Genomic DNA, 17,251 nt, shown 5'->3' with positions numbered 1-17,251 from the left:
CCTGCAACCATCTATTACACCCGCATGATGACCTGTGTCACCCAGAAGGCTGACTTTGTCATAAGCAGGCGTCTGTCTTCATTCGCCAGTGGTTGTTTTGCTTTTGCCTAAGCACTCGACTTTATCATCTTCTTTTTTTTTTTTTAATATTTATTTAGTTGTAGTTGAACACATAGTATATCTTTATTTATTTTTATGTGGTGCTGAGGATTGAACCCAGTGCCTCATGCATGCCAGGCGAGTGCTCTGCCACTGAGCTACAGCCCCAGACCCTATTATCTTCTTTAAAAAGTGATCTTGCAGCCTGGTATAGTGGCACATGTCTGTCATCCCAGCGACTTTGGCAGGAGGATCCCAAGTTTGAGGACAGCCTCAGCAGCTAAGTGAAAGCAGTCTCAAAAACAAAATAAAAAGAGCTGGAATCCAGCTCAGTGGTAAAGCACCCTGGATTCAATCCCCAGGACCGGGTGCAGGGAGGATGTCAGATCTTGCAGCACATCTTCCTTCACATCTGTTTTTGAAGTGAAGATTCCAGAATCTAATCCCCCTAGAAAGTTGTATTGAGGGCAGTGTATGAGTAATGAAGGAAGGCACAGGTGGGCTCAGGTATTCCCAATCTGCCAGGAGAGTGATGCTCATTAGTAGGCAACCAGAGTCACAGCAATGAGCTGCTTCTGTCTGCCCACCCAAACCATGAATGTTCTTGGAAAGGAACAGTCGTTTGAAAGACCATTGACTTACTAAACTCAGATCCTTAGCCATGATGCTATGTTCATAGCAAGCCCTGAAGTCTTAATAAGGTCTGGCCCAGTGACTGAGCCTAGGCAACAAGGAACCAGCACCACTGTGCCTGTCTATATGCCTGACAGGAACCTCCTTTCCAAGGCTGGGGTGGGGGTAGGAGTCTCCCAACTGAGGTTTGGCAGGGAAGACTACAGCTGGATACCCCAGTGGGGTAATTACTGTTGTTTAACACTTACTTAACAGACCCAACACGCTAGGTACTTCATGCTTGGCTTTTTGCTTTAGAAGTCTGGCATGGAGCCTTGAATTAAATAAGTGGATTATCATAACTCCTTTCAACAAAAGGGGTAAGAATAGGATGGTTACATCAGGAAAGTTGAGACATATTGATTTTCATTGTGGATGGGCAAAGATGAATAGTTCAGGGAGCCCTGGGTGCACACTCCTTCACTCCTAATAAGGCCCACTGTCATCTGGGTTTTTCATATTGAATTCTGAATTCTGATTTTTAGAAGGGTCTTTTCTTCACATATATGGCTTCAAAACTTTGATTCAGTATCAAGCTGTGCAGCTTAGAAACCCTAACAAATGGCATTTTAGCTTCCTGAAAAGTCCAAGGGCAAATGTTAATACATACAAACCAACTGACTTTTTTGTCTAAAATTTGGGCCTTCCTAATACAACCACTTGGTGATCCAAGTAAACTAGCTCAGGCTACCTAGTGCATCAACTGACTGCAGGCCTGGATGTTGGCATAATATGAATCTATATCTTAGAGGTAAATATTGAAGTAGTTAGAAAATGATATAATGTATAGAATTTTCTTCAAAACAACCCAGCAGCAGAGGGAGGTGACTGAGGACAGAGAAGACGAGTTATGAGCTAGAAGTTGTCAGATCAGGTTGGTGAGTTCTCATTGTGCCATTCTCCCCACCTGTGTATTTGAGAATGTCCTTAAGGAAAAGTTAAAGAGAAAATAAACACTGGCCTCTGACGCCAAATCACCTGTCAATTACCAGCTGGGAAGACTTTGACAAGAACCCCTCTGTATCATTTATTTGTCCCTGAAGTGGGATTCACTATCAAATAACAATTTGACATCATACAGGCAACTGCATAAAATGCTGTAGTTAATACAGTGACCTCATTTGTTTTGCTCATTAATGTGCAACCTGACAATGACTTAGGGGACAATTCACTCAGCCCCACTGGAGGGCAGCTCAAAGGCAGGGTTGGGACTCACTTAAAAGCAATTGAAGTTGCTATTGGCTGGGACCTCAGTGGTACAGACAGCCAGAACCAAGCAGGTCGCCTGCCATGTGGCCTGGTTCTAACAGGAGGCTTCCAGGAGAGCTGAATCCTTCTCATGGCCCAGGCTCAGAAGTTAGTTGACGTCACATCTGCCACATACTATTGGCAGGAGAAGGTACATGTCCAGACATCATAAGCAGAAATATCTCTATGGGAGTAGAAGATTCTGGAAGAAATACTGCTTTACCTTATTTTTTAGTTGTAGATGGACACCATACCTTTAATTAATTAATTAGTTTTTAAAGTTTTTTAGACACTGACAGACCTTTATTTTGTTCATTTATTTATATGTGGTGCTGAGAATTAAACCCAGTGCCTCACACATGCTAAGCAAGCTCTCTACTACTGAGCCACAACCATAGCTCCTTAATTTATTTTTATGTGGTGATGAGGATCAAACCAGTGCTTCACACACACTAAGCAAGCACTCCACCACTGAGCCATAACCCCAGCCCCTACCTTGCCTTTCTTAAAGTCATTTTGGATGACAGGCTTAGTGATGCAGGCCTGTAATCCCAGCAGCTTGAAGGCTGAGCAAGGAGGATCATGAGTTCAAATTGAACCTTAGCAACTTAGTGAGGACCTAAGCAACTTAGTGAGACACTGTCTCAAAAAAGAGTTAAACCCCTCTGTGTTCAATCCCTAGTACCAAAAAAAAAAAAAAACCTGGGATGGACCATGCACACCCACTGCCCCCACTTTCAGGGGGGTCACTGGTCTGTTTAAGTGTTTAAGTCTCCACCATCTACCTTGTAGCTCAGCTTTGTCCCTGGGAGGGAAGCTTTGCCTCTAGAGGCATCAGAGAGGCCAGCAGCTCACATTCTGTGGGCCTGAAATCACTTTAAAGGGCTATTTAAAGCTACTTTCGTTTGCCTTGTAAACTAAAGAAAATGAGTAACTATTAGCCTGTGGAACTGACCTTCACCAAGTACTAAGGGGGCTGGCTACCGGGTGAAACTGGCCTGAGAACCATCCTGGAATCTGACTCTGGTTGGCTGAAGCTGTTTGGACCACCCTCCCTGGAGCCTCCATCTACAACTAAAGTCCCTCTGTCACTTCATATTCCTTCCTTCAATGTCTTTTCCACTGGGACAAATTACTCCTCCCCCATGAAAGTTTTCTTTAATTTGTTTTTGTTTTGTGAACTGCAGAGCAAGGGTTCCCGCTGAGTCCTTCTCACTTCTAGCCCTGGTTGTGCAGCCTTGGGCACATTACTACCTACCACTCTGTGCTCAGTTTCTTCATCTGAAAACTCAGGGTACCACCTTCTTGGGATCACTAGGAGAAGTAATGAGATACTGTGTGTCAGATCAGGCAGGGCAGGCAGCGGCCAAAGGAGGCATATTTAAAAGGGCCCCTGAACAGGCTTTATTGAGATATCATTCCTGGGTGGAACTCATCAGACCCACAGAGGGGACAGGGGAAGGGTCTGAGGAGAAACCGTGTGGAAGCTCGACCGGACTGGACTTTTATGGGGCTTACAGCAGGAAGGGAAGGGCCTGGGACAGGAAAAGGTGTTTCTAGGGTCCCTTGCCCCCTTGAAGTTGGTCAGGGGAGTTGGCTGAACTCCAGGATTGGCTAGAGGGGGTCCTGTTGATTGACAGGCATTAGTCAGGAGATCTGGCTGATTGACAGGCGTTTCCACCGGCATCTGATTGATGTTCTTTTCCAGCGGGGGCTGCTTTGTTCTAAGTTGCCACTAAGTCGCCACCAAGTCGCCTCCACCGACCTAACACTGTGCAAAAACAGGTCGTTACATTATGAGCGCTCAAGGGTCTGCCCACATCCAGGGTCTGTGGACAGGCCTGGTACAGAACGAGCATTTGGAGATGAGACTGGACTGAGCCAGGCCCTGCCTTCCCCCCAGCCCGGCTCTCACCCCTACCCACCCTCAGTGTAGATTCATTGCATTAACCACGATCTGCAATTCCTGGTTTACCCCGCTCGAGGGTAATGCTGCTTTGACCCCTTCTTGGATCCCCACCGCCCCAGCACCACCGGACGCCGAACGTAGTTGGCGCCTCATAAATACCTGGGGGTGAACAAATGCACGGAAGCCACCGGGGCTGCCAGCTGCCGAGTGAGTGACCAGGAGCCCCAGGCACCCGGCAGAGGATGGGAAACGGGAGCCCCATCCGGTTGGGGACTGAAAGGGGTGAAGTCTGCGGGGGAGGGGGGCTGCAGGACCCTGGGCCGACAGGGGGCGCGCGCGGAAAAGGGCGGGGCCGCACCTGTCCTGCCCGGCTGGGGAAGATGGGGAGGGGACCCGGGACCCGGAGCAGCTGCGCGCCCCGCCCCGCGGGCTCCTCCCCGCCGCCGCGGCCCCCCGGCTGCTGCCCCGATGCGCTGTGCCTGGATCCCGGGCCGAGTCGCCGCTGCAGCTGTTGGGGCGCCCCGGCCGGGTGACGCCGCCTCCGCCTGCGCCCCTCCCAGACCCCGCTAGCCGCATGGAGCCCCCGGAGGGCGCTGGTCCTGGAGGTAAGTGCGGACCCAGCCCCGGAGCTCCGGCGGCTCCTGGCCCGCAGCCAGCCGCAGCCCCTCCCCCAGCTCACCCATCCGCTGCGCCCGGGGCCGAAGACCCGCGGTCAGCTCCGGGCTCCCGCCGCGCCGGGCCCCAAGCTGGGGGCCCTCCGGTCCGGGCTCCTCCCGGAAACCGTCCCTGCGCGGGGCTAGGGGCGCACGGATTGCGTCCCCGCCCCCTGGTCCTCTGCACTCGCGACTCGGGAAGCCCGGCCCGGCGCCCTCCTCGGGAGGTGGCCTGGAGTTTCGTCCTGAGCCCCCTCCCAGCCGAGCCGGGATCCAGGGGCAGAGATGGGGCGGGTGGGGGCCGGAGTTTGGGGTCGGGGTCGGCGAGGCATGGGCGCGCCGGTGAGGGCTTGTCTTCGGTCGGCTTTGTTCGCCGCAACCGCTTTTACGGGGTCGGGGGGGGGGGCGGGGGGGACTGGAGGCTGCGAGGGGCGCGGGAGCAAGGCGGGGTCAGTGAGGCCGTGGGGGCTGCGCCGGGGCTCCCGAGCTGCAGGGCTGGCGGGTCCGCGCGGCCTAATGGCCACACGTCTGGGAGGGCAGGCTGCCTGGGATGCCCTCTGCTCGCAGCTCCTGTCAGTTCTTGGGGACCCTTCCCTTGAGGATTGAGATCCTGAGGCAGGTCTTCCTCCCTTGACTCAAGCCCAGGACAGGGTGGTGGCTGTAGATCTGAGGGCACTGTCAGAACCCTTCCATTTCACATCTCTTCCAGACCGGTTTTCAGTGATCTCCAGGCTGCCTGCCCAGGCCTAAGACATCCTGGATGTCCTGGATATCCCATCCCAGGGAGCCAGCCAGTGTCTGGGGGAGAGGCCAGCTGCCAGTCTGCCCCCGCCCCTCCAGCCCCCCACCCCACCCCGCAGCCACATACTGCGCCTTTCTCGGAGGGCTGCCCCTAGGAGCTGTCCACAAGCGATGGATCCATCCACCTGCCACTGTGTCTGGTAATGGGGGTGGGGGTCCTGTCTGAGTCTCTTGACACTCTCTCTAAGCAGGAGACACACCCTGAAGCTAGTGGGTTTGGGTTTTCTGTTTTGTCATGGGGGGTGGATCAGAGCTCTCTTGCTATTGACATCCCAGGACCTTGGGTCTTCCCAGTAGCAGCCTCCTAGCCACCAAAAGTGGGGAGGACCGGAATGCAATGGCTTGGGGGACTCAGAGCTAATTCTGAACTGTGACATGTGGCAAGCTGCTAGTGCACCCAGAGCCTCCATTTCCATGTCAGAGGATGCAGCCCCTTTACCCTATAGGGCTGTGGGAGGCCAGGGTGAGGTAAGAGGTGAGGCACCTGGGAGAAGAGGTGAGCTTTTTTTCTCTCCTCCTCTGAGGAAAGAAAGAACTTCTCAGTAGTTTAAAGGCAGAGAGCAGGCTGATTTTCTAAGTGCATCACTTACTGACTGGGTTCTCAGATCCTAACTCAGTCTGTGCACAGACACTTCTTCCAGGTGCTTGTTCTGTGCAGGCACTGTGCCTACAGTTAGGGACCTGGCCAGGGAACAGATGGGGCTCATGTCATTGATACCTTTAGCCCTGTTCCCTTGTCTACACCTGGGCTAGTGAGCTCTACTTCGTGAGACCTCGTGAAGCCTCATGTTGGTGATTATGATGCCCATATCTGAGTTCTCACTGTTGAAATGTTATTTGGGGGCATATGGAGCATCCACAAAGTAGTGAGCCCTATTAACTAAAGCTCCATGCCACCTTTCAGCCCACAGACCACAACCAGGCCAGCTTATCCAGACCACTTCCAGCCTACCTTCAGTAGTATTTGGAAGCAAATATAGGCCTATTATTTCATCCATACTCATTTAAGAAATCACCTCTAAAATATAAGATAAAGCATCATCAAAATATTTTGTACCTGCCAGGTATGGTGGAACATACCTGTAATCCCAGTGACTTGGGAAGTAGAGGCAGGAGGATCACAAGTTCAACTCAGCAAGACCCTGTCTCGAGATAAAAAAATTAGAAGGGCTGAGGATGTAGCTCAGTGATAAGGCAACCCTGGTTTGGTCTCCAGTAACAAAATATACTTTGCACCTAAGAGAATTAATAACAATGTCTTAATATCAAAGTGTGCAGACCATAGAAGTGAGACCTGTGTACAGGAATGCCAAGTGGGCATTCCTTGAGGGGCACAGCTAGCATCTTTGGACAGCAGGGCTCTATCCCATCCCACTTCAGTCTGTCTGAGGATCAGCAGGGACAAAGAGAGGGGCCATGGCCCTACCCTTAGAAGCCTATGAGTCTAGTCGGGGCAGCTCAGCCTCCTTAAAATCCTTGAGGGAGACCAGATTCAGGGATGAAGGTGCTGGGGAAACAGGGCAGAAGTGGCTCCTACTGCTGACCATCTCTTCCTCTCTGCAGCCATTTTTCTTTTGCATTTATTCATTCACTTCATTAATTCACTTGTTCATTCATTCAGTGGTATGTAGAGTGGCAAGGCCCTGGGAGTACAGCAGGGGACATGAGATTTGGGCCAAGTTTTCCAGGCACAAATGGGCTGGAAAATAGGTCAGCAGCAAAGCACAGGTGTCAGCAGTCGGCCCTGGGGGAAAACTGGTGGGCAGGACTGTGGCTCCCCAACTCAAGTCCCCACCCATAGGTCCAGGCAGCAGCAATCTCTGTAGGGGGTTAGGGGCTCCCTGCCCACACTGACATGGGTCTGCTGGGTCAATGACTGCTTCCAGCTGCCAGCAAACGACATTGCTGTGACCCCATACCTGGGGTCCTTCCTGGAGCACTGGAAACACCCACATGGCCAGGCACCATGGGTGACACATACTTGTAATCCCAGCTACCTGGGAGGCTGAGGCAGGAGGATTACAAGTTTGAAGACAGCCTTAGCAATTTAGTAATACCCTGTCTTAATATTAAAAGGGCTGGGAGTACAGGTCAGTGTGGGAGTGCCTGTCTAGCACACAAAGGACCTGGGTTTAATCCTCAGCACTGCAAAAACAACAGCAGCAACAAGAAAACACCCACTTGCCCTGGCCAGGGCGATTCCAGGGGCTTCCAGCCCATTAAGTCATGGCTTAGCTAGGCTTCCAGGATCCCACCCAGTGCCTGCCTGACTTGTGACTCTGCTTACTACCCTGGAAATAGCCAAGGGCCTTGCCCCGAAGGGGTTCTGATTCTTCTTGCAGACCTGAGTGGTCTTGGGATCATTCATTCACAATTGTTGTGGGCCTGCTGTGCTCTGGGTCCAAGCATAGGTCTTGGGAAATCACATGAACTAAATGGGAGCTGCTTCCCTCACACCTCTCACCCAATCCAAGCCTCCCCTGGGGCTGTGCATGCTGCCTGCCATCATATGCACACAACACACTGGTGTGTATCACTTCTCACCCTGGGTTTGCCCATCAACTCCGGCCAAGATCAACCCTTATTTGTTACTACTGAGGATTGTTTTTTAATTGAGATATAATTCTAATATCATAAATTTTTTCTTTTCTTTTTTTTTCCTCTTTTTTTTTTTTTTTTTTTTGGTACTGGGGATTCAACTTAGGGGCATTCGACCACTGAGCCACATTCCCAGCCCTATTTTATATTTTATTTAGAGACAGGGTCTCACTGAGTTGCTTAGTGCCTGGCTTTTGCTGAGGCTGGCTTTGAACTCACAATTCTCCTGTTTCAGCCTCTCAAGCTACTGGAATTACAGGCATGCACCCCCACAGCCACATACTATGCCTTCCTCTGGCACTCGGAGGGCTTCCCAGGATCTGTAATGAGGCATGATGGTGTTCACAAACCCTCCCCAGTGCAAGTCCACCAGTGATGGATCCATCCACCTGCCCAGCTTAAATTTTACCCTTTTGAGGCATGCAATTCAGTGTTTTTGTTACATCAATAAAATTGTGCAGTCATCACCACTAATATTAAAATATTTTCATCACCTCCCCCAAACAACTATGTTCATTCCCCACTCCCATCCCACAGCCCTGGCAATCACCAATCTACTTTCTATGGATTTTCCTATTCTGAACATTTGATACAATGGAACCATGCAATAAGTGACCTTTTGTGACTGTTCTTATACTCCCTGTAATGTTGAAGTCCACCTATGTGTGGTATGTATCGTTGCTTTATATTGTTGGTTAATGTTCCACTTATGGATAGTCCACATGATCAACATTTAGTTTACCGTTCTCTGTTAGTAGACTTTGGGTTTCCACTTCAGGGACCATGCTGCTGTGAACATTCACGTCCAAGTCTTTGTGTGGATATAGATTCACATTTCTCTTGGGTAGTGCCTAGGAGTGAAAATGCTGGGTTTGTGGTAACTCTAGGCTTGATCTGAGAATCTGGAAGACTATTTCCACAGCAGCCACACCACTTTATATGCCAAGGTCAGTCTTGCCCCTTCCTGGGGGCTCAGGCTTCATCTGTCCCTTGCATTTTGACTTCAGTTTTCTGTTTTCATTGTGTTCTTACAACCAAAAGATTTGTGCTCTTGATGGCAAAAGTTGCATCTTCTACATTTTTCTCCCCCAATTTTTGCACAGACCATGGGACCAGGATTTACAGAATAAAGTCCAGATCATGACCAAAGGATCAAAACTAGACAGATGGCAACTTCAAAAGTTCAGGGGGTTGTGGTATAGCTCAGTGATAGAGCCTTTGCCTAGCTGTGTGAAGCCCTGGATTCATCTCCTGCACCACACAAAAAGAGAGGGAGGGAGGGAGGGAGGGAGGGAGAGAGAGAGAGAGAGAGAGAGAGAGAGAGAAAGAAAGAAAGAAAGAAATGGGTACTGCCTGCCCCATATCCAGCTAACTTGAAGATACCATCAACTGTTAAAATTCGAAAAGATCTTAAGAGTCATTTTAACAGGCTGTGCCTGGGGAGCTGGGTTTCTCCAGGGCTGACCAAGACCCTGTGAGATCCCAGGATCTGTAATGAGGCATGATGGTGTTCACAAACCCTCCCCAGTGCAAGACTTGGGAATGGAGCTTGGCCCTTGGCTGAGTCCTACTCAGGGTAGCCCATCTCTGCACAAGTGGAGGGGAACTGGCACATGGAGCCGGTGGGAACAGTGCCAGCAGACTTCTTCCCTTTTGCCTGGACTGTGTCCTCACTGTACCACCATAAACATGCAGGCAGACGCTGTCCGTCTCAGCCTAGAACCCTTTACTAACTGTCCACATGACCTTCACACAGCCCACCATCTCCCCCTACCCTTGCCCACCCTCACCCTGCTCTCCTGGTCCCACTGCAGTGCCCCTGGCTGTGCTTCAGATGACAGTGACATGCCCTTCAGGACTTCTGCAGTCCAGTGCCAGGGCCTGTGCCCAGGTACAGCATGGCTTCCTTCAGAGCCTTCCTTTGTCTCTGTAGACAGCCCTCCTGGCCTTTCCCTGGAATGAAAGAAAGGCCCCTTTACTCCTGCATACAGCCTGCTCCTCATCTCCAGAACAGCATGGCGTGGAAGCAGTCTTTGTTGGACGGGCAGATGTGTGCCTCCGTGCCTCCGTGCCTCCGCGTTAGGTGAGGGCCCCACCAAGCAAGAGGCCAGCTGCGAGTGGAGACCCCACTTCTCTCTACTTCCCACCTGAGTTGGAAGGGTTCTTCCCGCTCTGCTGGCTCTGAACAGAGATCCCCTGCTCTCAGCCTTGCACCATTACCCCGGAATCAGAGCTGGTCCTCATACCGTGCTGACGATAGACGCCACCCTGTGCCTGTCTCCTTATCCCCCCCGTAGGTGGCTGTGAGGAGGAGACTGCCTGACACAAGCACTAGAAATCCCTGAGCCACTGCCCAGGCGGGGGCTGTCTCCCAGAGGTGGCTTTCTACAGAGCTGCTTTTCCTTGATTTCAGGGAAGCTGTTAGCGAGGGGGCGGCCATTGGGACAAAAGGGGGCAGAGGTGGAGCTGAGGGCCACCTACAGTAGCATAAGGATAGCCCTGGGCCACATGCCTGGCCCTTAAGCCTGGGGAGGTAAGAGCATCCTGTGGCTTCCTTAGCTAGGGGCTCTCTAGAGCAGGGACTCCCGGCGAGTCATCCAGGCCCTCCACGCCTCAGTCTCCCTACCTGTACCTCTTAGCTCTTGGTCACATGTCTCTCCAGACAGATGGCAGCTCCTTCCTGAGCTTCTAGCCATAGTGGAGTCTTCCTGCCACACCAGGGGGTGCAGCTCTGAGCTCTATGGAGTGTTGAGGAATGGTGACCACAGTACAGGCCCGTGGTATAGAAATCATACACTTGTACCCTAAGGTAGGGGACCTTGACGTCTCCTGTGATGTGTCCTCTCCCTGGGTTTCAACCCTGTGGACAGTGATTTGGGCCATTGTCCCCCTACTTACTGGTGAGGGGAGTGCCAGCTCCCCTAATCAGATTAAGATCTAAATCACATCTGTGTGCGCTCTGGAAAGTGGAAGGCCTCCTTGCTGGGTTGGGGGCCAGGACGCCAGCAGATGTAACTTTACCCTCCAAGGACACTTGGAAACCATACCACATTCCAGATGCCAATACAAGTAGAAACAGGATACCTTGTGCCCTTCCAGACTGACCAGTCCCCAGGCCTGGGACAGGCCATGCAGCGATGCAACCTAAGGGCACCAGGGACAGCAGGCTGGTTTTCCACTAAATGGAGGTCCTAGGCAACCTGGCAAGGAGACAGCAGTCAGGCCAAGGGGCTGCATCCCAGGCAGAACTTGACAGGCTGCCCATCATCCTGCCATCAGCTACTACCAGACCCCCCTATCTCCTACACTCTGCCTAGCTCTCTTTACCACTGGCAATGGCCCAGAGAAAGGTGGGGACCCCCACCGGCCTGCACAGGTGGTCCTCACTTTGCATCGGTCTCTCCATGTTCTTATCTTCCTTGGCTCAGCTGGAGATGGAAGTAGGGTCATCAGGTGCAGGTGTCTCACCTAGCAGTATCCACACTGCCACCCGGGTCATTAGGGAAGACAGGCCGCCCCTCACAGGCAGCTGTCAGTGCTGGGAGCCCCCAGTGAGGCCCCCTCAAGGCAGCCTCCTGGGAGCAGCTGCTCCCCAACTGGTTCCATGTGCACAGCCAAGGCTGCAGGAAGGCCTCCACTTCCAGGCCCCGTGCAGGCCACTCCTATCCAAGCGCACAACAAGCACCTGCTTGGGTGGGTGTCAGAGGTCAGAGAAGCCCTCATGAAGGGGCTAGGGCTCCAGGGGACAGGGGACATATTGGGAAGAAAATGAGGAGGATACTCTGCCTCTTCTCTGGGGGAGAGGGGCTGTGGGGCCAGGCCTAACTGGTGAGCAGGCTCCTTTGGCTGTGTGGGAGTGAGGAGGGAAGGCACTGGGATGTGGCCAAAGAGGAGGAGCTAGGGGCAGGCAGGGGGTTCAGGTACATTCTGAAAGAGGAATAGAGGGGATGTGTGGATGGAGAAATGAATCCCGAGTGACCAGAAGGGGCAGCTGGTGGCTGCATGGGACCACAGGGCACAGTCTCCATCCAAGCAGGTCCCTGGGGGTTCCTGTTCCCATCTGACAGGGATTAAAAAAAAAAATACATTAAAAAAAAAATCGCACAGAAATAACTTGGAAGAACATTTACCCAATTGTACAGTGAGGCTGTTGGCCAAGGAATGCTAGGACGACAGACCGCACTTCCTGTCTTACTTTGTAACCTTCTTTTCATTTTGAAACCAGATATAACCTGGGTTTTTAATAGAAAAAGTCTACAGAGAAAAGACAGTAAAGAGCTGGCTTTGGGACCCCTGAGGGCTGAGCTGACAGGATAAGGTGAATTCCCACTGCAGGAGCAGCTTGGTGCTGGGGCCCTGGGGTTGTGCAGACATCTGCTTTGAAATGTCCCCTACTTATCCCCCTTTTGTTTGAAGCCTCCCCTGGATACCTGTGGCCATTGGCCAAGCCTCAATGTAAGATTCAACATACCAGGTCCTCACGCCCCCCTTCCCAGGCCCAATCCCAGGGGCCTGGGAGACTCTCCAAGTCTTGATGGTAAAATTCTCTTGGTTGCAGAGATCATTAAGGAGGCAGAGGTGCCACCGGCTGCCCTGGGTGTCCCAGCTCAGGGAACAGAGAGCAGTTGCCATACTCCTGTGGCTGAGGAGGAGGTGGGCATCCCGATACCAGCACCAGGGCTCTTGCAGGTCACAGAGAGGAGGCGTAAGTATCCCTGACCAGCCCAGTATCCTCTCTGGGGACCCCTCGCTCCACAGGGCACAAAGCAGCCTGGCTCTAGAGGGCAAGGACACGGTGTGAGGCGGTCTGGCCATGCTGAGCCCTTGCAGAGCTCTCATGACTTTGGCTCTGCGGCCTGTCTTGCTATTTATAAGACGGAAGACCCCAGAGAGCGCTCCACCCTTGACTGCAGAGCACAGCACCCGGGCCTGCTCTGCCCCAGGCGCGTCCTGGGCTAGCATTGCAGAAAGCTCCGGTTCATTCGCGGCCTGTGGAAAGAGGCGGTGCCCTTTCCTAGGCCCCCTGGGCTCTGAAGAGCCTTGTTGGAGGGACTGTGAGGTGACCATCTTCTTGTACCCCAGAGCCCCTGAGCAGCGTCTCCTCTCTGGAGGTCCATTTTGACCTTCTGGATCTCACCGAGCTGACAGACATGTCAGACCAGGAGCTGGCCGAGGTCTTTGCCGACTCTGATGATGAGAACCTGACCAGTGAAGCTCCAGCAGGTGAGGCATGCAGGGCGGGGGAAGGTGACTTCTCCCCAATCCTGCCAGGTGCAGCGGCCACATGTGTAATCCAACAGTCTGGGAGGCTGAAGCAGGAAGATCCCAAGCTTAAGGCTAGCCTGGGCCACCTAGCAAGCCCCTATCTCCAAGAGCTGGGGGTGTGGGCCACCGGTAGTGCACGTGCCTAGCAGGGGCAGGCCCTGCATTCAGGAACAAATGTGTGGCCAGCACACGGCCTTACACCAGCTTCCCAGCACGGACGGATTTCCCTCCTGTCAGAAGGGCTCTGCTCACTTTTACCTTTCAAATGAGCAACAAGAAGCCAAAGCCACAGTCACTTAAAAAGTATTTATTAAATGTAAATGTTAATGTTAGACTAAACACAAGGTGGGGTGGGGTACATCTGACAGCCTGGCCTCCTCTTGGCTCACTGACTGGGTCCCCCCCCCCCCCCCCCCCCCGTTCCCAAGGAGGTGCTGACACTGGCTGGAGATCCCAGGCCCTTCCCTCTGCCCACCTCCCGAGCAACTCTCCTGGGCATGCCATCCTCCTGTCTCTACCCCAAGCCCAGCATCAGAGTTCGGGATCCACCCTAGGGGGACACAAGTGTCCTTCAGTCTGTCCCTAACAGTGAAGGTCACTGACATGACCTACACCCAGTGCTCCCAGAGAGGCCCAGACCCTGCGCCTGCTCCACTCCCAGGCCCAGGCTGGAACCTACACACTGCACCCATGGCTCAGGGTAAACCTGTACACACACACACCCTGGGGGCCTCACTAAGGACAAGCCCTACTGAGGATCTTGTCAGTGACCAGCCACCCACATGTTCCCTGGAGGGGCTTATGGGGGAAGGGTTTATGGGGAGGGGCAGACTGTGTCTCCCTGGGGAGTCCAGGCTCCTAAGCATGACAGTGGCACCAGGGAGGGGGGCAGGGTGCAATAGATGGGTGACCCTGGCTCTGTCCTTGTGAACAGCTTGTCCCAGCTTACTTCTAAGACAAGCCACCTGCCTGATCCCAGCCAATTCCCACTAGGCTCAATGTGTCCCAGGCAGTGGCCCTTCCAACCCATAAGCCCAAAGGTGTGTGCGGGGTGAAGGTTGGCCTGTGGCTGCTGTGGCTAGCCCACCTGAACCTCTGGCCCCAGGCTGCACTGGGACACTGGGAGCTTTGGGGAGGCCCCGCCAGGTTCACTAGGAGGGGGCCAGAGTTAGGTTCACATAATAGGGGGTCAGACATGGCAGAGATGCAGTGACTCCTGAGGCCACCAGAGGAGTCATCTGTCCACATCTCTGTATTCTGTGCACATCCCCCCCCAACCCACCCAGTGGCAGACCCAGTGTTAGAGACTTCCATGTGCTAGGCACAGGGGTCCAGGGCAGAAGCTGCGGCCAGTGACTCTGGGCTGGCAGAGATGCCAGCCACATGTGCCCACCAGAGCATCTGGTCTGCTTCCATCAGGTCTACACCCGCTGCCTAGGGCTGGCTGTCTGCGTTCCCCCTCTTGGACGAAGACAAGGGCTGAGCAGAACCGTGAGAAGCAGCCCCTCAGCGACCCAGAGCGACAGGCTGCCATTGTGGACACATTTCTCACCGTGGAAGGACCCAAGGAGGATTAGGCCAGTTCCATCTGCTCCAGAGACACCACAGGGCTGAGGCTCGACCACCACCAGGGTGGCAAAGCAAGACACTTCAGACCCAGGACACGCTCCGCCCCTCCACCCTCCCCATAAGGCTCCTGACAGCAGGTCAGGGTAGGGTTGCCAGGGCAGGCCTCAGGTCACCCCAGCACAAGCACAGCCCAGTGGCCTTACATCCAGCTGGTTTCTGGACCCTGGAACAGGGACCATACCACCTGGAGTCACTGCTTGAGGATGAAGCAAAGAATGAACAATGGTGGCCTAAACCTTCTGGAAACTTCCGTCTATAGGAGCAATGCTCTTTGTCTGTCAAAAGATTCCCCAGTATGCTTGGGGTGAGGGGAATCCAAGCCTGTGAGAGCCACTCCAAAACCCCCTGGGGTCTCCAATCTCAGCATCTCTTCATGCCACCATGCTTGGAAGCCACAGTGGGTTTGGCAGTGGCTCCTGGGTCACTACACCGCCCCCAGCCAAACATGGGGGGAGGCTCAGTCCAGAAAACCTCCACCTTGATTTCAACCTTGTCCCTTCCCCTCTGTCCAAGGAAGGCATGTTGGTACCAGGTCCCCCCGGCCCAGGTAACCCTCTACAACTTGTGCCTGCTTCTCTTGTCCCTGGGTATGACAGCCTGGGGCTGAGGGCCTGGCCCACCTCCTCTTTAGCTTAGAACACCAAATATTGCCAGACTGCCTCAGAACCTCAGCACCACCTCCCAGACTGCTCGAGGGGGAGCGGCTCGCCCTCTCCCATCCCACATCTATTACAAGGGCACCTAGTTTTGTCTGTTTTCCACATCCCACTGCCCAGCCGCAGCACAGCCTATCAAACACACTCTGTGACCCTGGGACTGGATCCTGGGAATATTCCAAGGAGGGGCAGGGGAAGTAGGGCCAACAGGCCTACTCTCTCTGCTGTGGGGATGTCCTAGGCACCCAACCCAGCTGCTCCCAAAATTCCTTTTTATGTGCGAAGAGACCCAGAATAGTCTTCTGGTCTGAGTGTGAATCAAAGACTGGTTTTGAAAAAAACTGTAAGCTTGCTCTGTGTCCCCCAGTCAACCTGCCCTGCCCTGCTCCACACTGAAGTGTTTCTGGGGAAGGAAGACAGGCCCTTGGTCTTCTGCCATGTGCTGGGGACATCCAGGAGGCTCCCACTTCCGATCCTTCACCCCACCTCCATGTACTATTGGCCTCTGAAGGAAAGTCCACTTCCTGCCTGACCAGGTCTCTGATTTCCAGTGGAAAAGAACTGAGCAGCTATCTCTTTCACCTCATAAAGGCAGCTGTGTGCCCCAGGGTCTCCCTCCCCACTTCCCACCCTTTCTGCTGCAGCCACGGGGGGGCACGCTGAGTGGGATTAAAGTTCCGCCACCCTCTGAAGGCCTGAGCCAGGCTCTTCCTTCCAAATGCCACAGGCACACCAGGCCTGCTGTGGTGAGGGCACTGGCCGTTCTCCAGATGCCCTGTGCGCCAGGCTGCTTGCTGGGTTGCATCTTAAGGACAGTGCCCTGATTCCTATCCCCTAAGACAGCAAAAGGAATTCTTTGGAATAAATGTCCTGCCCACATAAGCCCACAAAGGTGGTCCAAACCAGAAGAGCAGGCACTCCCTGGCGATCAACCTTCCCAGCGGGGCCATGTCCTGAGAGAGCCACAGTAAGGCCGCTGGCAGGCCAGGGAGGAGGCCCAGCCAGGTCTGACCTGCTTTCTGCCTGGCCCATACATTTGCATTCTTCCTCAGCACAAAGTTGCCCTGTGAGGCTCCAGAAGGGAAGCCTGGACCCTCCCTAGCAGAAAGCCAGGCCTTCTATGTTATGGACTCAGAAACAGACTCGTGCTTTCTGGGAAGGGGGTGACTCCTGACACTCTCTGACACATCCCATTCTAAATTCCCTTCCCTCAGGCAGCTGAGGACATGGACCTGGATGCAGACCCTGGTCAAGCACAGGCCCTACTAGCCTTACCTGCTCCCAGTTCTAACCGGGAAAAGGGCTGCTGGCTCCCGCCTCCTATAGGCTCATTCATCTGCTGGCAACTCTTTAGCATGAGATTTCTGTGGCAGAAAGAGCAGCACCCACAGGACTATAGGATGACCTCACTGAGTCAGGGTGGACAAGAAGACAGTATCTATTCTGCTGCCAAGGCACCACCCTGTACATAGACTGTGCTAATTACTGAACACCTTGTGAAAGACACACGGGGGTGGGGGACTGGACCAAACAGGTAAAGAGGGTAGAGGAAGACACCAAGGAGCTGGCCCGATTGTGTTCTACCAGGAGCAGCTCAGGTGTGGTTAGAAAGAGGTGCCGAGGCCTGAGGACCTGAATGCACAAGGCAGACTGGACCCTGGAGGCCCTACCATGGGGGCCTCTGGAGTTGAGGGAGCACCCTTGGCCTCCATCAAAGGGAA

General features: G+C 53.5%; 1 protein-coding gene across 1 annotated transcript; it reads left to right on the top strand.

Annotated features, from left to right (window-relative positions):
- Positions 1 to 4,381: 4,381 nt before the first annotated feature.
- Positions 4,382 to 16,222, top strand: Dbndd1 (dysbindin domain containing 1). Its single transcript, XM_046434271.2, has 4 exons — positions 4,382 to 4,533; positions 12,539 to 12,685; positions 13,063 to 13,203; positions 14,665 to 16,222. The coding sequence occupies exons 1-4, from the start codon at positions 4,503 to 4,505 to the stop codon at positions 14,820 to 14,822; spliced, it is 477 nt and encodes a 158-aa protein (XP_046290227.1). The 5' UTR covers positions 4,382 to 4,502; the 3' UTR covers positions 14,823 to 16,222.
- Positions 16,223 to 17,251: the final 1,029 nt, after the last annotated feature.

Source organism: Marmota monax, unplaced genomic scaffold, assembly GCF_021218885.2.
Source record: "Marmota monax isolate L192 unplaced genomic scaffold, Marmota_monax_Labrador192_F-V1.1 WCK01_AAM20220418_F8-fsc00024, whole genome shotgun sequence".
In the NCBI taxonomy this organism is placed as follows: domain Eukaryota; kingdom Metazoa; phylum Chordata; class Mammalia; order Rodentia; family Sciuridae; genus Marmota; species Marmota monax.
Note: the sequence above shows the minus strand (reverse complement) of the source record. Positions and strands in the feature narration are given on the sequence as shown.

Excerpts from the sequence above, each read along its gene's own strand:
- Dbndd1 (XM_046434271.2), top strand. The coding sequence starts at position 4,503 with ATGGAGCCCCCGGAGGGCGCTGGTCCTGGAG. Across the intron at positions 12,686-13,062 it reads GCAGGTCACAGAGAGGAGGC|AGCCCCTGAGCAGCGTCTCC; the intron begins GTAAGTATCCCT and ends CTTGTACCCCAG. Across the intron at positions 13,204-14,664 it reads GACCAGTGAAGCTCCAGCAG|GTCTACACCCGCTGCCTAGG; the intron begins GTGAGGCATGCA and ends TGCTTCCATCAG.